A 26,692-nucleotide genomic window follows, 5' to 3' on the forward strand; every position below is an offset into this window, starting at 1 on the left:
TGAAGAAATACCGTCGATATAACCATTATAAATATCCTAAGGCCAAAGACTAAAATAAACTCTCAAGTTGATTGCATTAATCAGGCTTCAGGGAAGCTTAACGATGTTATAGAATTTCCTGCACTTTCACGGGTAACACAATAATGAAACCTTCTTTCAGCGCGACATTTTATTTGACACTTCACTTATGGTATATTCGAACATATTATTGAAGTGAGGGTAACATTTTTACGGATAAAACGTCACGGAGATGTGCAGCGTTTTTATCGAAGAAAAGGGAGAGAGCTATTGAAGCCGTATTAAGAGAGAGTGAGAAATGAATATCGAGAAAAATACACGCTATTGGTTGATGTATTCGTTAAAAAGTTACATATTAGAACTTGAGATGACAATTTTGTCATACAACGTCTTGTGCAATAACCGCGTGAATATACAAATACATGGAGTGACAGGTAAAAATCCCAATAGATGATCATGTAGTAGACATGATCATCTATTGGGGTTTTTACCTTAGTAATAATTAATTTACGAAAAAGTTTAACTTCTGACATGTGTACTTTGGATGGATGGATGAATATAATACTTATTATATTTATAATTAATATTATATTCATCCATCATCCAGAATATGAAAAACCCGAAAGTCCGTCTTTGCACTAAAAACTTTAACACCTTGTAAAATCTGTATTTTCACAATACATAAACAAACGCTAACAGATTTAACAGCATAACGATTCTTGATGATTTATTTTGCTCAAGTTTCAAGATTGATTGCTTCTGACTGTGCATTTCGCCCCAAAGGCAACATGGCCGCTGAAAATTTTGTTACCATGAATTGCATGTTTAGAATATTACATATACATAAAAAACCTCCGGCGTTTAGCTTTAATTTATAATTAGCAGTTTGCAAGAAATAGAATGAAGCTGTTCACAGTGCTGCTACAACCTCTAAGTTTGTCGTTGGGCATATTAACTGAAAATTTAATAATTAAAAAAAAAATGAAACCTAAGCTTTCATTTCTTTGGCGAACTAATGATCTGTGGAATCTCAATTCGATGATAGTTACGACCTTCAATTGTTTAAAAATAGAGCAAACTCCTCTATCAAAGGCAACTGATCACCTACTTGGCTATTAGATTTAAAAATGATCATGAAACAAATTCAGAAATCTGAGGCCAAGACCTAAAGAGGTTGTAGCGCCACTGATTTATTTATTTTACTACGACATACTCGTGTTGGAACTAGTATTAGTTTCTTATCGAAGTTGATTATTTTTCTAGTCAAGATCTATTTTAAACAACAGTATGCATGAAGGTTTTTATTACTTGCATGTTTAGTACTTAGAAAATATAATAAGCTAACAATTTTACTCATAAATTAACATGATTTAAACTAAAGCATGCATGCTATAATAACATGAAATTCTGTTTCAGTTCTAAATGAGTTTTAATTATTCAGTTTTAATTCTTATTCTAATATTAACAATAGAAAGTGTAAAATGTAAAGTAATAAAATAATAATAATTTATTTCAAGTTTGTTTCACAGGAAAAGCTTATATCTAATTGTGCTAATTAAATAAACAAAATTAGTTAGGTTTATCTGACGCTGAACTAGGTGTGAACCTTTATTTCAGAATTCAGCGCCTAACGCCTTTAATATATTAGACAAAAACTCTAGCATCAAGTGCATGACTCATTGGTGAAACTTATGTTATAATTTACAATCTATTTAACAAGTAGTTATATTATGGTGTGGAGTGTCAAGTGAGTAAGGTGAGAGGGCGTATGTGTGTGTGGGAGAGTGTGTTAAATACTGTATTACCCAAAAAGAATACTATAATATTAATAAATTATACCTGTACATAAATAATATAAAAATACCTTTCAATTTTTATATATTAATCATGTCGAATAGTTATTTCTACAAGTAATTTTAGATCCAGTGAGTACGGTAGATGAAAAAGAGCCTCCAGCTATAAGTCTTGTAGCTCTGTCATGGTTTGTCGTGAAGTGTGTGCTCGACTGAGGAAAAGCGATTGACCAGTCTTGGTAGCTTGCTTCTCCATTATTGTTTATAATTCTTGGCAAAAAAATCTGCCATCACTGCTGTGCCGTTCTGTAAGAAACTGTGATGACTGGCACTAGTCCACCAAACAATCCCCACCATCTTTTTAAGAGTAATCTTTTTTAGTGTATTTACGAACTGTTATCGCAACGATCCGACTTTTGTCTGAGATATCTCGATAAAATAAATCGATTTAAAGTTCGATCGTTTTTATTTCGATTTTTTTTGTGGCGTAAATTGAGTTGGATCCGCCTCTAATATCGACTTCAATTCATCGTTGTCAACAATTACCTGCCGACTGCCATGCTCGATTTTCAACTTAAATTTCCAGATTTGTAAGGCCCCGTACACGTTGTTAATTTTTCTTGTTATTTGATAAATCTGTAAATGCTAATAGAATCTCCAATTACATAGATTGTGGAATTATAGTTTTTGCGATCAAAGAGACAGGTAGACGTGGGTTACGATATAATATGAAAGGAAATATAAAAAGGACACCTAAATCTTTAGAATCGTTTTCTTCAGCCGATTTGTCTAGATATGGCTGAATGCATTATACCTAAAAATCAGCTACAGAGATGAACATTATACAGTTTTAACTTCATACTGGAAGTCATAGTTAACTGTAACTTTCAAAAGATTAAAAACTTCTCTAATAACTGTCATTCGTCTCACTTATTCAACTTCATAACTTTTAACAGCTACCGCGAAACAACTTTTATACGCAAAAATAGGTTAAAATGGATGAGGATTTTTATGACTTCGGAATAACAAATTTTATGAGAAAATCTATTTGATGTTATTTAATGTGTAATTAATGCAAAGTTTATAAACACATTGACTAGGATGCATGTGGTTAATTGATGTTTATTTAGAAGTCTTTTATAAGACGTTTTAGAGGTAGTCAAGCGTATGGATACTGAATGTCTAGTAGCAGTAGTTTTTCTTTTCTATTACACAATTAGTCTGGCGAGAACAACTTGGTGCTTAGCAGCGATTATTTCGCCTCCTTTTTTGGTCCTTCTCGATATTCCGATTTGAAAATATAACGAAATTCTATTGCAGTTCGTTTTATAAAAATTTTAAGTATGTAGTATTTATTTATTATTCTACTATTAGAAAGAAATAGAAGAAGAAGAAGAATATATATAATAGAAGCGAATGGAGAAAGAAAACCATGGACAAAGTCAGTTAGAAAAAGCTACCCATTTAAAAATTTATTTCTTTACCGTTGATTGTACTGGGCAAAATTATCTATACAATGTTGCCATTTTGATGGCTGTTTGTTTAACCTTTTACTCTCTGAATCAGAGGAAATTAAGTCAACGAAAACAGTTTTTATAATTTATGAATTTTAGCAAGAATAGGAATCATACTGTAAATGAAATTTAGCAAAAAACTGTCATCTTTTTTATAATTAATGCATACGTTAAGAATATACGCGAACATTAAGCCAGAAATGCTTTTAATAAAAATATTGTCCTGTGAACTTTCAATTGCAAGGCATTTGCATGTTATGAATGTTTCAGAAAGGGTTCTAGATTCATAGTCTAAGAGCTGACTTAATAGGATATAATTGAAAATGGTTTTGCATTTGGAAACCGAAATAAGACGTTTTGTTGAGTTTAGTTAATATATTTAAAGGTGAATAGGTGTGCTAGATGAGCTCAATTTTGATTAATTTGACCCATGGGCTTTTATTTATTAATCACGAGTTTAGGTATTTTTTCGAAGCGATTTCCTTAAATAGAATGTCAAATCATCGTATACGATTTAATTTACCAAGTATTAAACTCATTTTTTTATTTAAGCGGATCCAACCGATCCTACACATAAGTGCATTCTCGAATCCACTTTGTTCAAAATATTTCAACAGCGAGACCATTACATTTTCATATATTCTAATATGAGAATGAACTCTAATAACTGTTTTACCTTACTTAGAGTTAGTTTTTAATTACATTATGCCGGTGTAGATGTATTCCTTGTGGAATATTAAATTTTTATTATATTTTGTTTCATCTCTTACACTAAAGAAACCTTTTATTAAATTTACACTCGGCTTTCTCTTGGCGGGAACTTTAAAACCTGAATAAAATATTAGTTTTATCGCACTTCAAGTGTGCTCAAGGATCAGAATAAATGCATTTTCTTTCGGTTCTGACGTTAAAATCAGATTTCTTGTATTGAATATGTATTCTTTGAAAATTCTTACTGTAAATTCATCGCTATATGAAAAGTATATTTTTCGATTGAAATACTGTTTTTTATTTCATTTTATTAAAATCATGTACTGTTATGATGTTATTTTCTTCTGTGAATGTGTATTTTTTAAGACACTTTTTGCCGTGCACTACCCATTCCTCTATATGGAACCAGTAGTTATTCGAGTTATTGTTCTTATATTCAATATTTATTGTGTAAATATAGTTTTTTATTATTACTTTATTAATATTTAAACTATCTACAATTTAAAAGAGATTCGCGATATTATACACGATGCTTTTGTGAACTTTCACAAATATTTCAAGATCAATTAGACAAATCGGTCCAGCCATACTCGAGCAATTAATTTACGTCTAATATTCAAGTGTCTGCGGTGTCTGTGACTTAAGGATTGCTTCCAATCTAAAGGGAAGATCGTCGAATAGTCACACTTCTGACTGGCCGGCCCCAAAAACGCAGTAGACTACGCATTTGAAAATTCCTTGACAGCGCGATGTATGATATGATAATAGATGTAATTTCATCATATTAAACATAACAAACAATTTCAATTAATATTAAATTATTAGTTTTAATTATAATAATTTATGAAGGAAAACTTAGAAATTAGAAATGAGGTTAATTAATTTAGTTCAGTATAATATTCTTGTAACACGAGGGAAAAGAATGTTTTATAAACTGTTTTTAATATTACTGTTCATAATTGATAGTCATAATCCTTATAGCATTGTTTTATATATAATTGAATGCAAACAGGCAGGAAGCACCTCAAGTGCTCAAGTGATACCGCCACCAATTGTGATTTTGTTGTAATAACGAATACAATTTTCATATAAGAAGTGTTTTTTTTTTCTGGGGCCTGGTTGGTCGTACACTTAAATTAGTTCTATTTCACGTATTATACTGGTGAAAGTCATCATTTGTTTTTAAATCGTTTTCCGTTATATATAGTGTGATGAACAGAGACAAGTGATTTATTTATTAAAAAAAAACGGGGAAACGTACTTATGAATAGAAATGGGCTCTGAACGAAAAATTGTTCTTATCGCGATCCAGGTGTATTATAGTAATACATTTTTTTTTAATGAAAATAACTTCAATAAAACTACATAAAACATGCCCTTCAGCTCAGTCTTTGGCTTCTCAACTTGTTTTAATCCAAACGAAGTCCGCACTAAATCAACTTGAAGCAAAGCATTGTCGGGAGAAAATTAAATTCTGTCTTTAGTGCTTCTCTGAAATTTACTTAGCCACTTAGCTGTTGAAACAGACTGTTTACTGGTTCCTCTTGTCTTTTACAAGACCACCCAATTGACATAACCTTATATAGTAAGGTCAGAGAAAGGAAAATGGCTTCCTTACTAATTTTGCAGACCTTTTAAAAATGCCCATACAATTTCTTATTCTAGATGTTATTATAACATAAATATACATATTCTGGTTATGCACTTCTTGCACTCATTTTTTTCGTTTCTTACTAGGGTTGCCTGAAAGAGAACGCTTATTAGCGATAAGGCCGCAAGTTGCATCCCTTGTAATTTCTAAGTATTGTGTCATTTGTGTTTTTTTTAAATATAAGTACTGCAACGAAGTATCAATAAATAAATAAACAAACTTAAAACAAATCCGTGTTAATAGTCGTCAATTTAAATGCTACATATATGGAAGTAAAATATTACGATATGCATTGTCATAATAATGTTCTGTGCATTGAACACAGAGTACAACAGGTTTTGATTATTGACATGACAGTTAGAGAAAAAATGTACACGATTCATGTTCATTCATTCGTTCATCAAAATCTATTTTCCATTCATAGTTTCTACTAAAATCCGGAAATTGATATTGAATAGAGAACCCAATCGTACATATCCTGCAAAAGTAAATAAATAATAAAGCACTCATTGACGACTGCTGTAAAGTATTCGAAATCTATTTCAAGCTTGCGTTATTTATTTATTTGAAGTTAAATGTTTCAATGTTCAATACTTAACAAATATTACAACTGCTTTTATATTGCGGCTTTATAGAGGGCATGAGCAGTGTTGGCCTAGTGGCTTCAGCGTGCGACTCTCATCCCTGAGGTCGTAGGTTCGATCCCCGGCTGTGCACCAATGGAATTTCTTTCTATGTGCGTATTTAACATATGCTCGAACAGTGAAGGAAAACATCGTGAGGAAACCGACATGTCTTAGACCCAAAAAGTCGACGACGTGTGACAGGCACTGGATGCTGATCACCTACTTGCCTATTAAATTTAAAAATGATCTTGAAACAGATTCAGAAATCTGAGGCCAAGACCTAAAGAGGTTGTAGCGCCGCTAATTTATTATTTTTTTACAGAGGGCTAATTGGTTTAATTTTTTTTGGACACAAAATAAATTAGGGTGAAAAAAGTTGGGGGAGGCCTTATCCCGGACAGGGGCCGCATCTTAGTTGTAATTGTATTCATATCTATTTTATTTTATTTATATAAATAGGATGTGGAAAAATAAAGGCATATTATTATTATTATAGTAATTTTACCCAACCCAATATCAATGGAGCACCGACAAAGAGCTTTATAACCATATTACACCTCTATACACTACTGAAGTTACCTTTGACAGCGCTATAAGGGACGCTAACTAGCCTCCTCAATTTTCACATAGACCCGTATAACTAATGAAAGGCCCGCTATTAATATTCCTACGTTAACAAGGCAAATTGTACACCTGTTAAATTCGAGCAATCCTTTACTCTTGACATATAATACGTTATCCATTATAGCCAATAGTACCTATAAATCATTTATTTTGTCCACAGATTACATGACACGCCAATAACTCAATGCTATCTGTCAAAATAAAGATGTCATTATCCAGTGTGAGATAACCATTGATAAAACAAAATGGCGCACGAGAAGGGATGGAGCGAATATTTTTTAAACAACTCCCATTCGAATTACAAAATCGAAGATGGCGCGGATTTCGATGACAAGTCAAATTATAATTACTTCGATAATCAAACATTGGATTTAGAATATCCTGAGTCGAATTTCTCGACGGACGACTATTGCTCATCCAATTATTCACACGTATACCTGAACGTTACCTGCCAATTTCCTGTTAACTATGCGGAGCCTATGTACGGGTAAGTCATTTGAATACTTGTACCATTTCTTTTTAATTTTAGGACAGATACAAAAGAAGTTACGTCGGTTTCAGATGTGATGCCTGTCATAGGTTGATACATAAAATGATACATATTTACGTCTGTCTCAGAATTTTAAGGAAAAATATGGAATGTCATATCAGTGTCAGAAATGACGTCTTTAACGTTAAAAATTCTCTACGGAAATGTATATATTCTAAAAAATATGTATTGTCACTACCGAATGAATATTTATGTTAAGGTTTAAATTTCGAATCTCCTCGACATACACTGAGCTTCTTTTAAGGTAGTTTTTGCCGCGTGCAACCACTTAGAGTAGAGTCTTTCAGCGTTGGAGGGTAGAGTTTAATTCATAAAAGGCCGGCAACGCACTCGCGAGTATGTATGAATGTCTATAGGCGGCGGTATCACTTACTTCAACACAACTGCTATAGTTTATTTTACACAATTTATACAAACCTCAGTTGTTTTCTAATGATTTTAATATATACTGCTTTAAAATAATTTTTTGGGAAAAAAAAATTAACATCAGTATTATATCTATAACAATAATTGTAGAGGTTGAATAAATACGTTTAAAATAAGGCCGTAAACGTGAAAATTGTTTTCAGGTACATTGCACCGTTTCTACTAGCAACAACAACGGTAGCAAATACACTAATAGTAGTAGTATTGTCCCGTCGGCACATGAGAACACCAACGAACGTGGTCCTGATGGCCATGGCCCTGTGTGACATGTTCACAATGCTGTTCCCGGCTCCATGGTTATTCTATATGTACACATTTGGAAACCACTACAAACCACTTAGTCCCGTACAGGCGTGCCAAGCTTGGACTTATATGAACGACGTAAGTATGATTACTTAAATTCCAATCCTAAAGTTTGTGATGAGGCTGAACGAGGCCGTTGTATGTGCAAAGATAGTCTTTTATCTTTATTTTAACAAGGTCACACACCTTGTTTACAACCACTGATGACTTTATATTCTTTCTAAGGTATATATCGCAGCCAACTAGCTTAAAAAGCCGTTTAATTAACGGCCTGGCCTTTTAACTAAACAGTGCCGTTTAACTAGCGGCCTCAAAGATATCCAGGCTTTGATCGAACAGCCTGAATAGGCCAATGACATGGACTGATGACGTTTTATTACATGCCTATTCTTGACTGTTAATATATATTGAGTTCTACTTTCTGAAGAGTGAAGTAAAAATAATAATGTGAATTTAGCTGTGACTGATTCATTAGAGATATTTTTTCATGTCCGATGTTTTTTAATTCTACCACAATGCTTAGGCCATTCGTCTGATAGAGTAGTCATGTCATGAGTAGTTAAGCTAGTTGACTGCGACATATATATTATCTATCTATCGCATATGGAAGAGAAAGAAAGATACCGTAAAGCATGTCTTACGAAAGTACATAGTCTCAGGCTCTAACATAAGCCTACAAATAAAACAATCGAAACTATAGATGCATTAATCTCAATTATTTTGTTTTTTTTTTTCAAATTTCATATTTAACCTACCTATGGAATTGATAACATTTTGAAATGTCAATACGGTGTTTCATTCAACATTTTTTATGTCAAAATCCTGCCTAAATGACGGGACTGTTTATTCAATACGTAATCGTGCTAGAAAATGGATAACTTATCTTTTAAAACAAATATAAATTTGTATAGCCGCAAACCACAAATCGCCGTTAGCCCAAAATCTTGTGCAAAACCATAAAACATTTGTGATACAATTCATCTTTTAGCATTCAATTCTCTGAAAATTCAAAACTCCGTCGGTGTTATTCTGTGGTAGAATTCTGCCAATGACATTTCCCAAATAAAATTAATATCAGGTCGGATTTGCGGGAAAATTTTTGAAGGCGAGATAATAAATATTTTCATGATTAACCCGGGCCGCCCCGAGCCGCTTGTTATCTGGATAAATCTGGATAGAGCTGGATTTAACGGCCACAGACCGCTTATCTCCACGCTTTATGTCCATTTGTAAACATGTCAACGAAGCTTGATGGAAATTTTATAAAACAAGTATTCCTTTCGTCCGCGTTTTTAATAATACTAATTTATCTGTTTTCTAATACTGAAAGGTATAGACTTTACTATATTGCACACGCATAGACGCGTACAATTAGAATTTATATAGTTTAATTATTAATTCATATAGGGCAACCACTGGCCCGCGGGCCTGTTTCGGAGATATGTTGAAAAAACCCAATAAAAAAAAATTACATTAGATATTTACACATCAAATGTTTTCTACAAAAATACCTAGATAAAAAAATCCGCTAAAAAATTCGTAATATTGATCTGTGCGTTTGGCAGTAGGTACGTAGTAGTGCGAATAGTTCTTTTCATTGATGAGAGTCAATAAATCAACACATCTTACAAGACTGACTAACGATAATTTGGAAAATTCTTTACGTCTATGTATCAGTGTAACTAATCCAAATATCGATGGATTAGTTTCCCAAATTCAAGCTTAAGTATCTTATGATTTCGGTGTATTTAACTTTCGTGGTTTGTAACAATTGCAATTTTTACGATTTCACCATAATGATTAATGATTTTGTGATGATGTGATGTTTTTTAATGTCATTTTGTTATTTTAATAAATTAATAAATAATATTTACTATATATACTATAATACTATACTAACGAAGTGTCGTATTATTTTATGTCTCATATCTATCGCAAAAAAATATTATCACTACATTTAAAAATGCACTAAATATACTTTTAATCGTGCCCCGCGAACATATTTGCCCGCTAAAGTTTGTCCCTCAACATGCCTGATTTACAGTTATATTGTCCTTAACATTTTATTCAGTAATATTGTTTTAACGACAAACGTGATCGCTAAGAATATAGCATTATTGAAACTTACAATCGCTATCTCTATCTTTAGCCATCTTCGCCTCTCCCTCATAAGTAATTCCCCAGTTAACTTACAATCATCGGATTGTGCAACAAAACGTGCTTTTCAATAAACGATTGTAAACTATTCGTTATTTTATGAATGAACAACTTATATATTATGTTGGAGTTGTATTACAGCAAGTCATTTTGTAACTGTACTTTTCTTATCTCAAATTCCCAGAACACTAAAATCGTTCACACTTTATCTCTCTTATATTGCCGAAAAATACAAAAAGATTTTCTCAAAAAACGGGGAAATCAAAGTCATTTATTTTTACGGTCACTCGATGATATAAAGGTTCGAACAATGTCTGATACTAACTCTCAAGTCAACACTTAAGTTTTTGCCCATTGTCTTGAATGTCGCCGATAGAAAAAGTTTTTATTATCAATTTTGTGGTTTCCGATATTGGCTAAGCTTTTCAGAGCCATGTACCTAGTTATGTAACAGTTGTTGATAAGAACAAAACCTTTGATTCTCCCTGTATGGATGTAGTACGAAAATACATATCTAATTTGTTTTTTATTCATATCAAAGAGAAAAAATTAAATAAAAGATATAATTGAGAGGTATATATTTATAATCATTGTCGTTACAACCTCTAGTCAAAGTTCGGACCTCAGATTTTTGAATCTGTTTCATAATCATTTTACTATCTAATAAGCAAATAGGTGATGGGCGCACGCTCTCAAGACTTATAGGGTCTGAGGCAAGCCGGTTTATTCCCGATATTTTCCTTCACCGTTTGAACGAATGTTAAATTCGCACATAGAAAGAAAGTGTATTGGTGCAGAGTTGTGGATTGAACTTACGAACTAGGGATGAGAGTTGCAAGTTGAAGCCATTAGGTCAACACTGTCCTTTACGAAAGAAAAAAAATATATAATTCCGCCCTTCTGAAGAGAAAAAAGTCTGCAATTTCTGATCCAGCCTTAGCCTCCGAAATCTCTTCACAAATATTGCAGATCAAGAGAATGTTGTTTCTAAATGTATTATCAGAATTCAACAATTAAACAATATATTTAAAAAAAACGATGTCCTCCACCTAATAAATATGCCTTTTACTCGATGTCTTAATTTATTCACAAAAATAAAAATAAATATGAAATGTTAAAGCAATTCATGTCTTATGTTGAATATTTTAAAATACGATTTAGAAGAAACTCAAGGTTATGCAAAGCATTTTTCCTTACAATTTCATAAACTACTTTACGCATCGGTTTTAGAAAATCTTATAGTTATGGCAAAAAGCAGCAAAAGTACTTTCTTAAATTTCAGTCTTATAGTAACCGTCATCGCTCAGAGATCTTGTCGGAACACGTCTGACCTATCTCATGTCATGACATGTTCTCAGTAATTTCGTAAAGTGCATTGGCATTTGCAAAGAGTGGAAATGTCAGTGCATCTTACAATACTGGAGGTGTCATATTACATTTACAACAAAGTTTATACGACACCTTCTTGTATTCTATAAAAGCATTAAAAAAAATGTTAGTTAATTCGACTATGTATTTATGTGTTGTTTCTACGAGAATGTAAGTGCGTGCACCTATTTAACCATGCCTCCTGCTGATAGAGGACAAATCTTTGTTTTTTATTTAATTTTATTATTTTTCATTACTTAAGATGACATGTGAATCACGGTGTAATCGTTGCCTTACAAACGTTGTGTGTGTATGCGCATATTTCAGTGTGTAGGTTGTTGTAAGAATGTACGTAAGTCTCGTACAATACGTAAAGTCTCCGTAGATTCAATTCAGCTAGCGTAATTTTTCTGTGATTTGTTAGTTTATGTCGTGATAGTTTGACTATCTCAGAATCTGTAGATTGGTATATTTTATCATTATATTTATAGGTATACTACTCTAAAATCAGTTAAACAACATTTCTAAATTTTTACTTACTTTTAAAGAGCTTCTAAAATTTAAGACCACTGTGTAAGATAACTATTGCTAGATATTTTCTTAGCAAAATACATTGCCATTTCCATTGTTGTGGAAAATCGCTTTTCCAAAGAGCTCTATTGTAAATGAGACAATAGCCTTAAGGTGAATCAGTAGGAAATTAATTATAAGGTAAAAGAGAACCAGTAATTACTGTTTTTCGAGCTTGCGTTGTTTCTTTATACGTTAATTGAAGTCTGAATTCCGAAATATTATTCTAAGAATTATGCTGCTCATTATTTTTTGCCAAATGAGTTGGAGAACTGACTAGTAGCGTCTCGCCTTGCTTATATATCCCTGGGAATGATTGTGAACGATATTCGAGAACTTTCTGGGCAGGAGTCCTGATCTTCTCTTGTTGCAAATTGCAACAAACTTGAAGAACAGTTTATACGACATAACTAGCATTAACTAAGTTTGTGCTAGTTAGGCAAATGGTTTAAATAAAATAGTTTAAAACCATATGTGGGGTGTCATAATCTGTGACAAAAAATTTGCTAAAGAAATTTTTATATGATTTTGATCATTTATGAGTTACGTTTACTTTTCATTGTTAGAAACAAAGTTTTTATAAAGATATTCAAAATCTCATATAGAATAGTGTACTTGATTTTTCTCTTACTTGTGCCAAAGTTTTAGCTATATTTTTCTTTTTGTCTTTCTTCTCTTTGGCGCGTCAGGCGAGCGCTAAATGATAAAAGTTATCATTTAGCGCTTTATGTAAAGGCTATGAAGGAAAAAAAAAATTAAGAGTATTAAACAAAGATGTAAGCAAATACGAAAAGAAAAAGCGTTAAGAAAACCGCTTTGTTAGTTAATTTTGCTCTGTACACTCGCGCAGAGATTGACTGAAGAATGCAGTCTCCATCCACGGAACCCGTATAAATGTAGCGGTAAAATCATCGAAGCGATGGAAAAGAGGAGTTTTTATCGGCAAAGATTGTAGCTTGCCTGTAACATACTTATAATTTACATTGACTATGTATCGGAAACGTTTTATGAAAGAAAACCGTTCAGGCTGCTTTCCCCGATAAGTCGTATGCAGGAAAATATTATTTTCATTTTCTATTTGATTCTTGTTGATAATATTATATATTAGAACTTTCTGATATTGAAAAATGATAGTTATTTCTTTTGAATATCACAATTGTAATTTTTAGTATAACCTAAAAAAATAATACAATAATTACGTTAATTATTTTTTACATTTGTGATATTATAGGAATAATTTATAAGGAAGTTTATAATTTACATATCTCTGAGTTCTTTCCTGTGAGTCCCAATTTCTAAAAGTCAAATAACGTCGTCATATGTCAGAACACAGAACCGTAAATATATCTCCTTGTTTATAAATATAAGTAATCGCCAGACACATATTTTTATAAGTACATATTCTATAAAGGTCTGCCCCATTACCAATTGAATGATTTATCTACTGATTATGTATGTACTGATTTATGTAGATTATGCACATTATTCTTACTTAAATTAAATTATCCAGTGCACATATTTTGCTTCATTAAATAGTCTTAGAAACGTAACAAAAATCGAGCGATGGCGAACCTCTCGCTAATAGCTCACCCTGACCATTTACAACGTTTTGCTGCCAGCTTCAACTTTCTCCTTGTTACCGTAATATCACATAACGATGCATTACTAGATATTACGAGAACCTTTCTTAAAATTGTTAAATGGTCAAATAGAGAACAGGAAATTCTGACAGAATAATAACATTGTCATCCCATGTTCCTTGCCAAGGTTTAATTAGCAGAATCTTTCAAATTCTGTCTGCAAAAACCAACCTAGAAGTTCAGACACCTCTCATTCGAGTTCTTCGAAATATTGGTTAGTGGGCAATTAAAAAAAACAATTGTTATCAAATCCGCTGTATATTTTATTGTATTTTTTTTATGTAACATGTATAGTAAATTTTCTTGTAAAATACTATAGTTCATATATTTTTGAAAAGATAGCTTGTAACATATAATGCTATCATTATGTATGATGTGGTGTCAGTGATGAACTTTTATAAATAAATAATGAGGTTTTCGGACGAAATATTTTGAGTGAAATATCCTGTATTTAAAACACACACACCGATGACGGTAGATAGAGAATCTATCGGAATAATTGTTATAATTTCTTAGAATCGTGAATAAAGCATTGTTCATGTTGTGAAATGTTTGTGGTGAATTTTATTTCCCAACGGATAAAATACTAGAAGCGATTTTTGTGGCAACAACTTTATAATTGCACTTTCATTATTTTACAATGGAAACTTTTAACTTTATTTGAAATAGTGTTTGAAAGACGTTGTATTAATACATGCTTTTGTTATAAAATGATTGGTTTACCCGTGCGTTAAAATATAAAGGTATTTTAAAATAAAATTGTTTTCGTATACGCAAATATTGTATTAAAAAATCTAATATAATATCTTTAAAATTAAAAAATATCGGTGTATTTTGTCTGTATATTATAAGCGCAGTTTTGTGTGAGCAGTCAAGGCCTTAAATGTACTTTGTGGAAATAGCTGCCCACTGAAGTATTTCCGAACCAATTCAACTTAGGGTCCTTCAAGAAAAGAGTGTACGAATTCTTAAAAGGCCGGCATCGCACACGCTAGCCCTTTAGCATCGAGAGAGTTCATGGGCGGCGGTATGACTTAACATCAGGTGAGCCTCCTGCCCGTTTGCCCCCTGTTCTATAAAAAAAGTAGGTAATTTCAATAATGGTTACGTTTTTATTACGTTATTAAGATTCTCTAAATATACCAATTAGTAATAGACGTAACATTAATTACTAACAAAACACATACACAGAAAGACAAATAATATAAATCAAAGAAAATAATTAAAAAAGAGTGAAAGATAGCAATTTGTTTGTCCTTTAAAGAACAAGATACGTTTTAAGTGTCTAACACTAGTGTGCTGTGTAATTGACCCTGACTCAGGAATACGAAATTAAGCATAGTGTCGCAAAGTTGAAAATGAATTCGCTACGGATACAAAATGGAGGTTCAGATATTAAAAGACGGTTAGTTGACAACATATAAAAGAATAGAGAACTAAAAAGGTCGGTCAAACAAATATAACAGTGTTTATTGAAATATTTCCAGAATAACACATACATTTTTGTGAAGAAATGTCAAGCATCCAATACGAAGTCGATATAATTAGGTTGATTGTTGGCAGTTCACAGCTTTCCCTTTCATTACATATATTCCTATTTGAAAGGTTTGGGAATGTTCGTTCCATTTAAATTCCAAATACATTTGAGCGCGTGTCAAGTTATACAAACAAAATACGTACACAGGACTGCTAAGGGTATATTTGTTTATAATATGAATGACTTAAAACCTGCTAAACAATTTCATTAATTTCGTGCTAATAACAGACAAGCAAGCGGTAATTAATAAGGTAACAATTACGTTGCATAAAATCAAAATCAAAAATCATTTATTAATTTAGGTAACACAATGTACACTTATGAACGTCAAAAAAGAAATATACATTGAATGTTTCTAATTTAACATTTACTGCCAGTTCTCAAATCAAGGGCGTAGAACGGAAAAGAATAACTGACAATAAACTCTTCGCCACTCTTTTTAATCGCCAGGTTTTTTCTATTACACAACGTTTGTAAGGAACTGCAACCATTGCATGTTGTATATGACATCTTAAGTTATGATGAATAATAAAATAAATAAAAAACAAAGATTTGTCCTCTATCAGCAGGAGGCATGGTGAAAAAGGAGCACGCATTTACATTCTTGTGGGAACAACACGCAAATACATTGTCGAAACAACTAACATCACCGCATACACGAATTCAAGTACGACCAGTCACCACAAGTAGCACCCGTTCACGAGTATGACGCATGGCCAGCCATCGCGACCTCGCTATATTTCAGGGAGAGAGACAACCCGACCCGAATGATTTAAAACCTGCTAAACAATATCATTAATTTTGTGCAAATTACAGATAAGCAAGCGCTAATTATAATTAAGTAACAATTAAGCTGCATATGCAAATAACATACATTGTAATTAATGAATCGGTAACTATTCTAATTAAAGCTTGGCCGAACTTTTATGAGCTTTCGCAAACGGTCACTAAGAGCTTTAATGGTTGAACAAGTTTTAACTGTTGAAATAGTATTTAATACCGTACAGCCAACTTATGACTATAACATTCCAGGTCGATTAGGACATGCTAGACTAACCTCTATTGAGACTGGCCAAGACTCGTGCGCGTAGCAGGTATTTCAAACGTGTGCACAGAGACACAAGTGCATTGTCTATTTAGTACTGTGGATGTCCATGCAGTATCACAAGTGCTGGTCAGCCTATCTGAGATATATGTATAGTTTTTTTTACAAAAATTTTAACACGTAAAGTTATAGTTTTTTTTTATTCGATCCAGGTATGTGTTCTACATTCATAATGCGGGAGATTAAAGTAAAAAATAAAGTTACTGAAATTATGTATGGTATCAGTTGCCATTTTCATTATAATTTTACAATATCGCATTCAAATTAATTCAAAACCGTTATATCGTATATTTTATTTACCAATATGTATATATCTACTTACTAATGCCTATAGAAGGTGCGGGCTCCTATTAAGTTAATAAATTACTTATGCCTCGACCCAACTGTTTCGTAACTAATACGGTAATAAATAAATTATGTATTTTGCGCATGGACTATGTGTGCGTTTAGTGTGTGTGAATGTGTAATGTTTTAATAATAATAACCATTAAATCCTACACTTCTGTGCAACTCAAGTTTTGCAGCAATTTGTGCAATTGTTGTTTCAACCCATGCAAACTAAGCGGACAATAATTATTATGATGTTTAGCAAAGGTAGTTTTAATAGAAAACGCCAACTTTATGTTTTCTTTTGCTTGAAAGATTTCTTTGATATGGAAATAATTGTAGACCAATTGTGATGAACGTAAAGATGCGGTGAGATAAATTAAAATAGTTTTTGTGTTATAAATTTGATTTACTTATTTCTTTACATGTAATATACATCATTTTAGATCCATAAAACTACAACAAACTAAACAACTAAAAGTTAACAACATTTAGGGCCTGCTTCACAATGTCCGGATAAGTTTCAAATAAGCTATTTATTACTTATTGGTAGGATAAACGGTATTTTTGCGTTTCACGACTGTCAGATAGCGCTATTCGTCATGAAACGCGAAGTATCTTAGTCGCAACTTTTATCTTTCGAATAATTTGTGTTGCATAGCTATTTGGTACTTTATCCATGCATTGTGAAACAGGCCCTAAAAGTGATACCATTCTTAACCTGGTGGTTTACTAAGACTAACCTTTACTGAGACTCACCAGTCTTAATTAGATCGTAATGTTTTATGATGTCTTAGTAAAGACACATGTGTATAAAGAAAATCTTATAACTTATAACTTAAATGCTTATGCCTTGAGTTTCATACTATAGTGTAGATTAACAAAATCATTATAATCCAATATTAAAAAGGACTGATATGAACAAATTTCAATTTTAAGTGTTAAACGATAAATCTGCGCGTTATGGTGAATGATTACATAATTAAATTTTTGTTCATCCAAGCGCGAAGTAATCTGATATTTTTAATTGCTGTAATTATATATATAGGCTTTTAAAGGACATAGACTGTAGCCGAGAAGCTAGGTAGCAGGGAAGCGTCAAATCTCCCCTTTTTTCCTTTGCGGTAGCTGCGGGCTGGTGGGATTGATGTCTACCGCCAAACTTTCGACCCTAGCGACAACTACTCTGGAAAATACGATATTTATAGGCGAAAGGACAAAGAGTCTAACATTACTAGCAGTAGGCTATGAAATTGGACCACAATTTGTCTTTTAATAACCCCTCATGTTATTTCTAAAAATAAAAAATGTGTCTAATTTTTGTTATCAATGGTTCTCTTTATCTTTGATCTTTGTCTATGATCAACATCATTATAATACAACTTACTGCCCCGACGAAGTAACTAGTTTAGTACATCCCTTTTGAGGAGAATCATCTTAAAATTCAGTTGTTCCACTAACGAACTTGTTATCTTAGAACTTTGAAATAACCCCTGAAATCTCTTTGTCGTCGCAAATCTGATCTGACGTGAAGTCAGAGCTAAGTGGAAACGCTTCTTATTTCCGGCTGTGACGTATATCCGAGAATTGTATATGGAAAATGAGTTCGCCGCGGTTCGAAATTTAAAATGTGTCGCTCAATTCACATTTTACGTCAAGCTTTTCCGACTTCTTGCACAGTTATAAGATGTGCCTTTTGTCTTGGAATTGAAGTTACAGTCACAGTCTGAAATTAAAATAGTTTTCTATAAAAGGGAGAAAATTTCTGCATGTGAGACATTGTAAAGTTGTGCGTTATATTTTATTTATGTCATGTCATATTATGTTTATTTGAATGCCCCAATAACACCAGATTTTTTTTTAAATTGGATATTCAATTTATCGGATAGAGTACATATGCACTACTACTATTAGGAAGAGGAGCAACAAAGACAAATTTTGTAAAAACAGGAAAATCCGTTTCTTTTTTCTTAGAAAACAGGAATATCAGCTCCCAATAGAGTTGCCAACAAAAATCAACGTTCTATATTTAAATCGTTTAAAATAAACATTTCACGATACGCCTATACGATTTTTCTCTACAATTTCTAAATTATTATTTGTACAAATCAAATCAAAATATCTTTATTAATTTAGGTAAACATGTACACTTATGAACGTCAAGAAAAATAAATTAAATTAATCGTAAATTTACATTTACCACCAATTCGCAAGTCAAGGGCGTAGAGCGGGTAAGAAGAACTGGCAAGAAACTTTCCGCCACTCTTTTCAATCGCCAAGTTTTTAATACAAATTGTTTGAACTGGAGCAAATCAATCCCAAGGATTACGATCATTTAAGTATTCGTCACATTTATAAAAGGCTTTATTAATTAATTTACTTTTAACAAGGGCTTTGAATTTATTTAGTGACAGTTCTCTAATTTCGCTTGGGTGTTTGTTGTAAAAACGAATTCAATTTCCATATAAGGAGTGGTTTATCTTCTGAAGCCTGGTTAGTCGCACACTCAAATTAGTTCTATTATGCGTATTATACATCCATAAAAAAGTTATATTTCTTTTCAAATATAATAATTTCTGTTTAAACTTTCTAGTCGATTAATTAAGAAAAATATTACAAACTCACGAAGAACGTACCATTCTTACTTGTCTTGTATTGTCTTGTAATCTTTTAGAAGTATTAATTGGAAATGGGAAAAAAATGCTTATTAAAATCGCGGCCACACGATGCGGTAGCGGGGCCTCGCAGGCGTTGCGGTGTGCAATATGTTTTACCCTTGCCCGCCTCGTCTCGCAGGTCATAGTCCGGCGCGCTTGCGGTGCGATACCGCGCGGCGCGCCGTGTGACATGGTATAGTAATTTATAATATTCCACAATAACCCTTCGAAATTGTCCAGGAAAACGTAGACATTTAGGAATGTTAACCAAAAGACGGCAAACGCGAGTTATGTAACCTTACATAAGTAATTTGTATGTAGGATGACGTTACGACACCGCCACACCGCACCGTTAACGCATCGTGTGGCCGCGCTCTAACAATTTGTCAAACAATGACATCTAAAACGCATATAAACATGCTCTCAAGTTATTAAGCACATAAATTAACTTTTGCATTGGCTATTAGCCATTGAATACGAAAAACTCATAATTCTAGGTCTCATAAAATTGGCTTGAAGTTTACTGTAATAAAGCTAGATGCAGTGCTTTTTGATTTACAACAAGCTGTATCGAGAGCTTTATGAGATGCCGCATTTTCATATTCGAAATTGCTATTTACAGGTTTAATATTGTTTTTACGAAGCTTTCAAGGGCTTGAGTGAAGTATTGCCTATTTTATGAAGACTTGACGACCGCGATTTTATATGTTACTTTATACGCAAACAATATGAGCACTCTGAATATTGAAATAACTAAAGTATAATTGGGTATTAGTACTACAGTCTGTGGCCTTTTACCATTCTAAATTCAAATATGTTCTGAATTAAAATATGTTCTATATTTAAATTTAGACTGGTAGTAGTTTGTAATCTACCAGTCTAAATTTTATGTTATTTAAATAATTGTATATAATATTTTATTTAATTACAGGTAATACCAGCAATGTTTCACACTGCAAGTATATGGCTGACGTTGGCATTGGCTGTCCAGAGATATATCTATGTATGTCACGTTGCAAGAACTTGGTATGTATATGACATTCAAATAGAGATAAGTTTTTTTTTAACAACAAACGGGCAGGAAGCTCACCTGATGTTAAGTGATACCGCCGCCCGTGGAGACTCAATTCCAGAGGGTTCGCGAGTGCGTTGCCGGCCTTTTAAGAATTGGTACGCTCTTTTGAAGTTACGTACATTGCAAGTACATACGTACGAATCATGATGTTACTCAGCTGGACCAGCGAACCAAACTGAAGCTTGGTCTTCGAAACAATAGAACTTTAGCCGATCGTAAGCTACCGCTGTCTATTTATGAATACCAGCTCTAATTGAATTATTCGCTGGTCACATTCCGAGAGTATAATTCAGTCGCTGGAACTCATAGAAACATTAATAAATTGTACGTGATTGCATATTGAATTGAGAATATTGCAGTCATCTGTAATTTAGAGCATCCTTCTAACCCAGAAACCGCACCATATTTCTCGTCGTCTATATTAAGTTTATAGGCGATTAATAAAATGTTTAACAGTATTTTCTTAGTTTTTAAAATAGAAATATTATCTTTTAAAATAATGTTTCAATTGTAATAAGAAATGTAATTCTTAACTGGATGCACTTTGTTTCAACCAGTCAGTGCGCTTCTTTGTTTAAAGATAAAAACATTTCTACTTATGGCATAGAGCTAATATATTAAAACAAAAACTTATTTATATTTCTCTCGATTTTGATTGGTCAACCGTTTAGTATAAGTCAAGAGACAGGTTTCGTTTAACCAATTAGTAACTAACGAGTTTACATTTATATAAATCCAATATTATACCATATTAATCACAAAATATCGACCGTTTACATAAATTTAATAACACGAAATATTTTAAATACCAACGTCGCTTTAGATGGCGTTAATATGGCAACATTTTTACTCTAAGCTTTAAGGTTGCTGGAAGCTTTTTTTTACAGAACAGGGGACAAACGGGTAGAAGGCTCATCTGATGTTAAGTGATACCGCCGCCCATGGACACTTTCGATGCTAGAGGGCTCGCGAGTGCGTTGCCGGCCTTTTAAGAATTTGTACGCTCTTTTCTTGAAGGACCTTGAGTTGAATTGTTTCGGAAATACTTCAGTGGGCAGCTGGTTCCACAAGGTACTCTTAATAATATGACATAAAGAAGTTTTATAAATACGTATACATTTTTTTTTAATTCTCGACATTTGAGCGATTGTTATTACTCGAATATGCATGGAATCCGCGTAATTTCAATCAAGTAGCTGTAATTAATATATGTTTTGGATTGGGGTGGCATTCCACACATCTCAAGAATACCTTCACAATAATGTTTACCTCTAAATGTGAGCGATATAGAAGATTTAATTGGATATTAAGAATTTTCCCCGATATTGTGGGTTTCATAAGATTTATATTATATATATATATATATTTGTCATCCAAGTGTTAATATGAAAAAATCAGTAGAGTTGCAATTATGACGTCACTTGACTATTTTCCATAAAAAAAATTGGCCTTTTTAAATTTTTTATAGAACAAGGCAAAATTACTGGAGGCTCATCTACTGTAATGTTATACTGCCTATAGACAATCACATTTTTTATAGAACAGGGGACAAACGGGTAGAAGGCTCACCTGATGTTAAGTGATACCGCCGCCCATGGACACTTTCGATGCTAGAGGGCTCGCGAGTGCATTGCCGGCCTTTTAAGAATTTGTACGCTCTTGTTTTAAAGGACTAAGTCGAATTGGTTTGGAAATATTTAAGAGGGTAATGGTTATACACTGGTGGCACAGCAAAACCTGCCTTAAAAAACTCTCAGTTGTGGAACGAAGATTGAGGTGATACTGGTGGAATATCGTATTCCGCCTCCACGTCCGATGATGAAACTCAGCTGCAATAACTCCACTGCACACTTGTTAGCGAAGGTTTTCTGAGCACCTGATACTTGAGAAATCATTTGTGACTGAGCTTAAGTTGACCCTGTTAAAACGATAAACTGTTACAGTATATAAAAATCGATATCACTAATGCCATATACTTGGCCCATCTGTAATCCCTACATAACATAACATAGCTGTAATACCTGTATTGAATATTGTATTGATTTCAACTATTAACGGATATTGGTCGCTGTATACTCGTAGGATATTAAGCTCTTAGACATAGGGCTGTCACTTAATTATTCCTACAAGCAATACTCGTTGAGCGAGTTTGCTTATCTTGCCGAAGCTGCTTACAAATTATTTGAAGTTTGAATCTTTTCTTTAGTTTAGATTCAGTATGAGTTGTATTGCGTATGAATTATTACATTCTCCCACTGAAATTCGTTATATTAACCAATTTAAAAGGACATTAAAGATACATATTATATAAATGTAGACGAAAATTAGGACGGCTGTCTGATAGCGACGTGTATTTAGTATATATTTAGTTTCTCATGTAAAAAAATAACATTTATGTAATGAGAATTAAAGGTGTTTAACAATGACACTTCGTATCGTATGATGTAAAATTTATTTCGCCCGCGTTACATTACATAAAAATTAAGTATATTTTAATTTTCTTCAATCATCGTTTCGAGATTCAAACGTAGAATCTCGAAAGACAGATTAAGCTACGTATTAATTTTATATTTATACTTCGTTTCCTTATAAAAACATACATATGAAAACGCAGGTTACATAATTTGTTAGGAAACGGGCGCTTATCGCAAGCGATTTTTTCCAAGCAAACCTTATATATATATTTTTTAAATAAATCAAAAGAACCCGCGGGAATTTTCTTTTTTATTATAAAAGTAACAAGAGGCTCATCTGTGTTAAAAAATACCGCCCAAGGACAAGCTCATGCCAGGAAGTTCGCAAGTGCTATACCGACATCACAATCACTCTAAAATAAGCTGAATACTTAAACAAGAACTGTCAACCCTACCATACTTTATGGTTGTACATAGATGGATATTGCAATCTATTTAATATTGTTTATAGCTGTGTGCTCATAACTGGATTGGTTTAGTCCAACACTAGCAGCTTTCTGCAGCTTTGCACCGATATTGCAAGCTTTATACGTTTAGCTTTAGTTCAGTTTGTAAATTATTCCACAACTTCCATAATCTAAGTTTGAACTAAGTCCAATGGAGTAGATGTAATTTAATATTATAATCATTGGAGTTTCTAAACACAAAAATTTAATTTACTCGTCTAACCTCTCGGTGAAAAAGGTGCCCTCTAAATGACCTTTTAATAAAAGTATTACCAGAAATAATTATAGAAAGAACATTTAGAGTTTGTTATTTCATAAAAGTTCTTCACAATTATTTTTTTAATCTAATTCCTAATTAAAATCCTAAATTGTTCTAACAGAAATTCTACTTGTAATTAAGTCGCGTGGAAGAACCACAGAAACATAACAAACTCTCATAATAACAAAAAAAACTCAGTTTTGACACATGACAGATTATCAACAATCTAAAAAAAAACAAAATTATTTCTTTACATATTATACTCGTATAGAAATAAATGAGCATTGTTTTGAATATTTGTTCAAATGACGTACGCAGACTGATCTTTGCTCAACAAACAATCTCAGTAAGGTACATAGTTAAACGTAGAACGCAAATAGTCCAATCAATGTTATCAGTTTATCCACAGATAAAATCACAAAGAAAACTATTCTAGTTGAAAAACAAATCTAAAACCATCAAAGCAACATCACCTAATTTATACGCGAAATAAAACTCGACCAAAAAGCCTCGATTACAGATAGAATGTTGCCACAGTGTACTTACTAATTGTTTGTTAGTAAATAAGTAAAGGCACGTTTCAATAAAAAAAATACTTATGTAAAGTCTGTAATCACTTTGATAATTCGATTGTAAGATATTAGTAATAGATGGATAGATGAAATTATTAGTGCAGGTGTGTAGTAATGTCCAATTCTCGATTAATGGCTCTGGTAAATTCAACTGTCGATAGCGCAGCAAGTATGGACGAAGTATAAGTGCCTCCCTTAATTGTGTAGGGACTTTACAATTGTAAACGCATTCATGTTTTACATACTCCTGCTCAAATTTATAGGTTATGTCGTCACCTCACACCTGTCCAGACGAGTTTTGGCAGATTGAGTGTAAGGGGAAAGGGGAAGGGGTAGTTACGTGGCTTCTCGCAGTCATACTGGGAATGACTGGCATAAACAACAAATTTGTGTCTATCGCCCAAAAGAAACCTTTTTTGCATATTAATACATCTTTTCCTTTACTACACAAATGTTACAAATGTTTCATTAAATTATTAATTTTATCAAAACGTTTAATGTTTAAACTGAATAATTATTTTTCAGATCAAAATATTACTTTATATTTTTAAATTAGAAGTGATTTATAAATTTATTTACCTCTGTAATTAACATACCATAGACTATGTATGGGGTGTGGCAACATCGTTTACGAGACCAATAAAATGGACGAATCTTTTACGTTCTGTTTACAACGATACCGCTTTACGACCGTTAGTCACTTTGAGCTTACCTCACCTGATTCATATGCTGATTTTATCCCAACAACTGATGTCCATAACAGGAATCTATTATAGGCTACCTCCATTACTAAACAATAATAATGGGTTTCAAACATTTCCATACATATTCTCTGGGTACATACGCGCACTGCTTACATTGTTGTTTTAAAGCAATTTAGTAAAGAATAATTACAGGTAGCTTCTTTGTCTTTACTTAAAATATGGAAAAGAAATTGTATTTCGCCTTTAGGAGATTTCTACGAAACTTACAATAATATAATTATTCAAATATAATTACCGTAATACCGCAGGCGCTGCGAAAATTCATAATCGCACTTACAGTAATTAATTAAATTTATTATACTTTGATTATACAACGATTAGATATAACTATATAAATAGCTAGTTAGTGACAACAATCTTCCTTTACATACATAGTAAGATAAATTATAAGTTGATTAATAGAAACTTAAAACAAATTCTAGTTTTAAGGGTTTTTTTAGGTATAAGGTTTCTGCCAAAAGTCCATATTTTGTGTGGGGCTTTTTTTCCTCTGCTTTTAATAAAAACAATAAACTTATTTATCGGGCATACATGTTTCCCACTATCTATCCAAACTATAAATTAATATTTAAATCAAGCCCTGGTCGGTATACCTTACGTAACAAAAATATACAAATATGTAATAATATTGACAACAATTTTTTAAACTTGTATCTAAAAATAATAGAATTTAATACGATCAGGCGAAAAAAATAAAAGACATTTATTATTTTTATTGCTGGTTGGTAAATTTGTGCGACAATAAAACAGACAGTAATAAAAGACCAATTATTTCGTCTTATAATTTCAGTACTAAAAATACGTAAGCAGACTAGTAAATAAATGGCTGGTAAAAATGGTCTGGCTGATAAATAGTTCGACAGTTGTGGTGGTGAGTGGAGACACCCGAACCATGGGTTTTGGGTTATGTTAGGCTAGGTATCCCAGGTTGAATGCCTTCAATACGGACGTGAATCATTCAGTGTGGATGCTGTCTGCCGCAGACGGGGCAGGTTTCAGAGGGAATTTTAGTGGAAGAATTTACTCTAATAAAAAATAAGTTAGGTTAGGTTTGACATTTCCTTTTTAAAAATTAAACAACTTAAAGAAAGTAGAAAGTATATTTTATCACCTCATTGTTTATAGAACTGCTTTAAATGATATTTCTTACCGACTAATTCTGATTTGCAAAATGCCCACTGGTAATTACTAATTACCCATTTACAGCTTAGTATTATATGATCCATTTTATAAGTTTTTACGACTCTATTTTGTTTATAGTCCAGTCATTATAGTAAGTTCACCTCGGAATTTGAGATACCCAGCTGTAAGTCTGTAAATACTTGTATATTAACACCCTAAAAGTTGTCTCAAAACCTACATATGGTAGGGTGTACCGAACTATTAAATTTAATAACTAAAAATTTTCGTATGGTGAACCGTTTTCGAGATAGAGGGCGGAGAGCTCGCGGTCACAGCATCACTGCAGGTCAACCGATGCCTCCGGTCGAAACCGCGCAAATAACCGATTTTTTTGACCTTTGAC

General features: G+C 32.7%; 1 protein-coding gene across 1 annotated transcript in view; it reads left to right on the top strand.

The window, feature by feature from the left end:
* The window catches only part of LOC111004035 (sex peptide receptor), a 143,964-nt gene that overhangs the window by 107,832 nt on the left and 9,440 nt on the right, over positions 1-26,692 (top strand). The window contains exons 3-5 of the mRNA XM_045629538.1: positions 7,098-7,424; positions 8,057-8,294; positions 20,509-20,603. Of these exons, the coding sequence (XP_045485494.1) occupies positions 7,183-7,424; positions 8,057-8,294; positions 20,509-20,603 (575 nt within the window). The 5' untranslated portion in view covers positions 7,098-7,182. The remainder of the gene's footprint in view (positions 1-7,097; positions 7,425-8,056; positions 8,295-20,508; positions 20,604-26,692) is intronic.

The sequence above is a fragment of the Pieris rapae genome, chromosome 9 (genome assembly GCF_905147795.1).
Source record: "Pieris rapae chromosome 9, ilPieRapa1.1, whole genome shotgun sequence".
Lineage (NCBI taxonomy): Eukaryota > Metazoa > Arthropoda > Insecta > Lepidoptera > Pieridae > Pieris > Pieris rapae.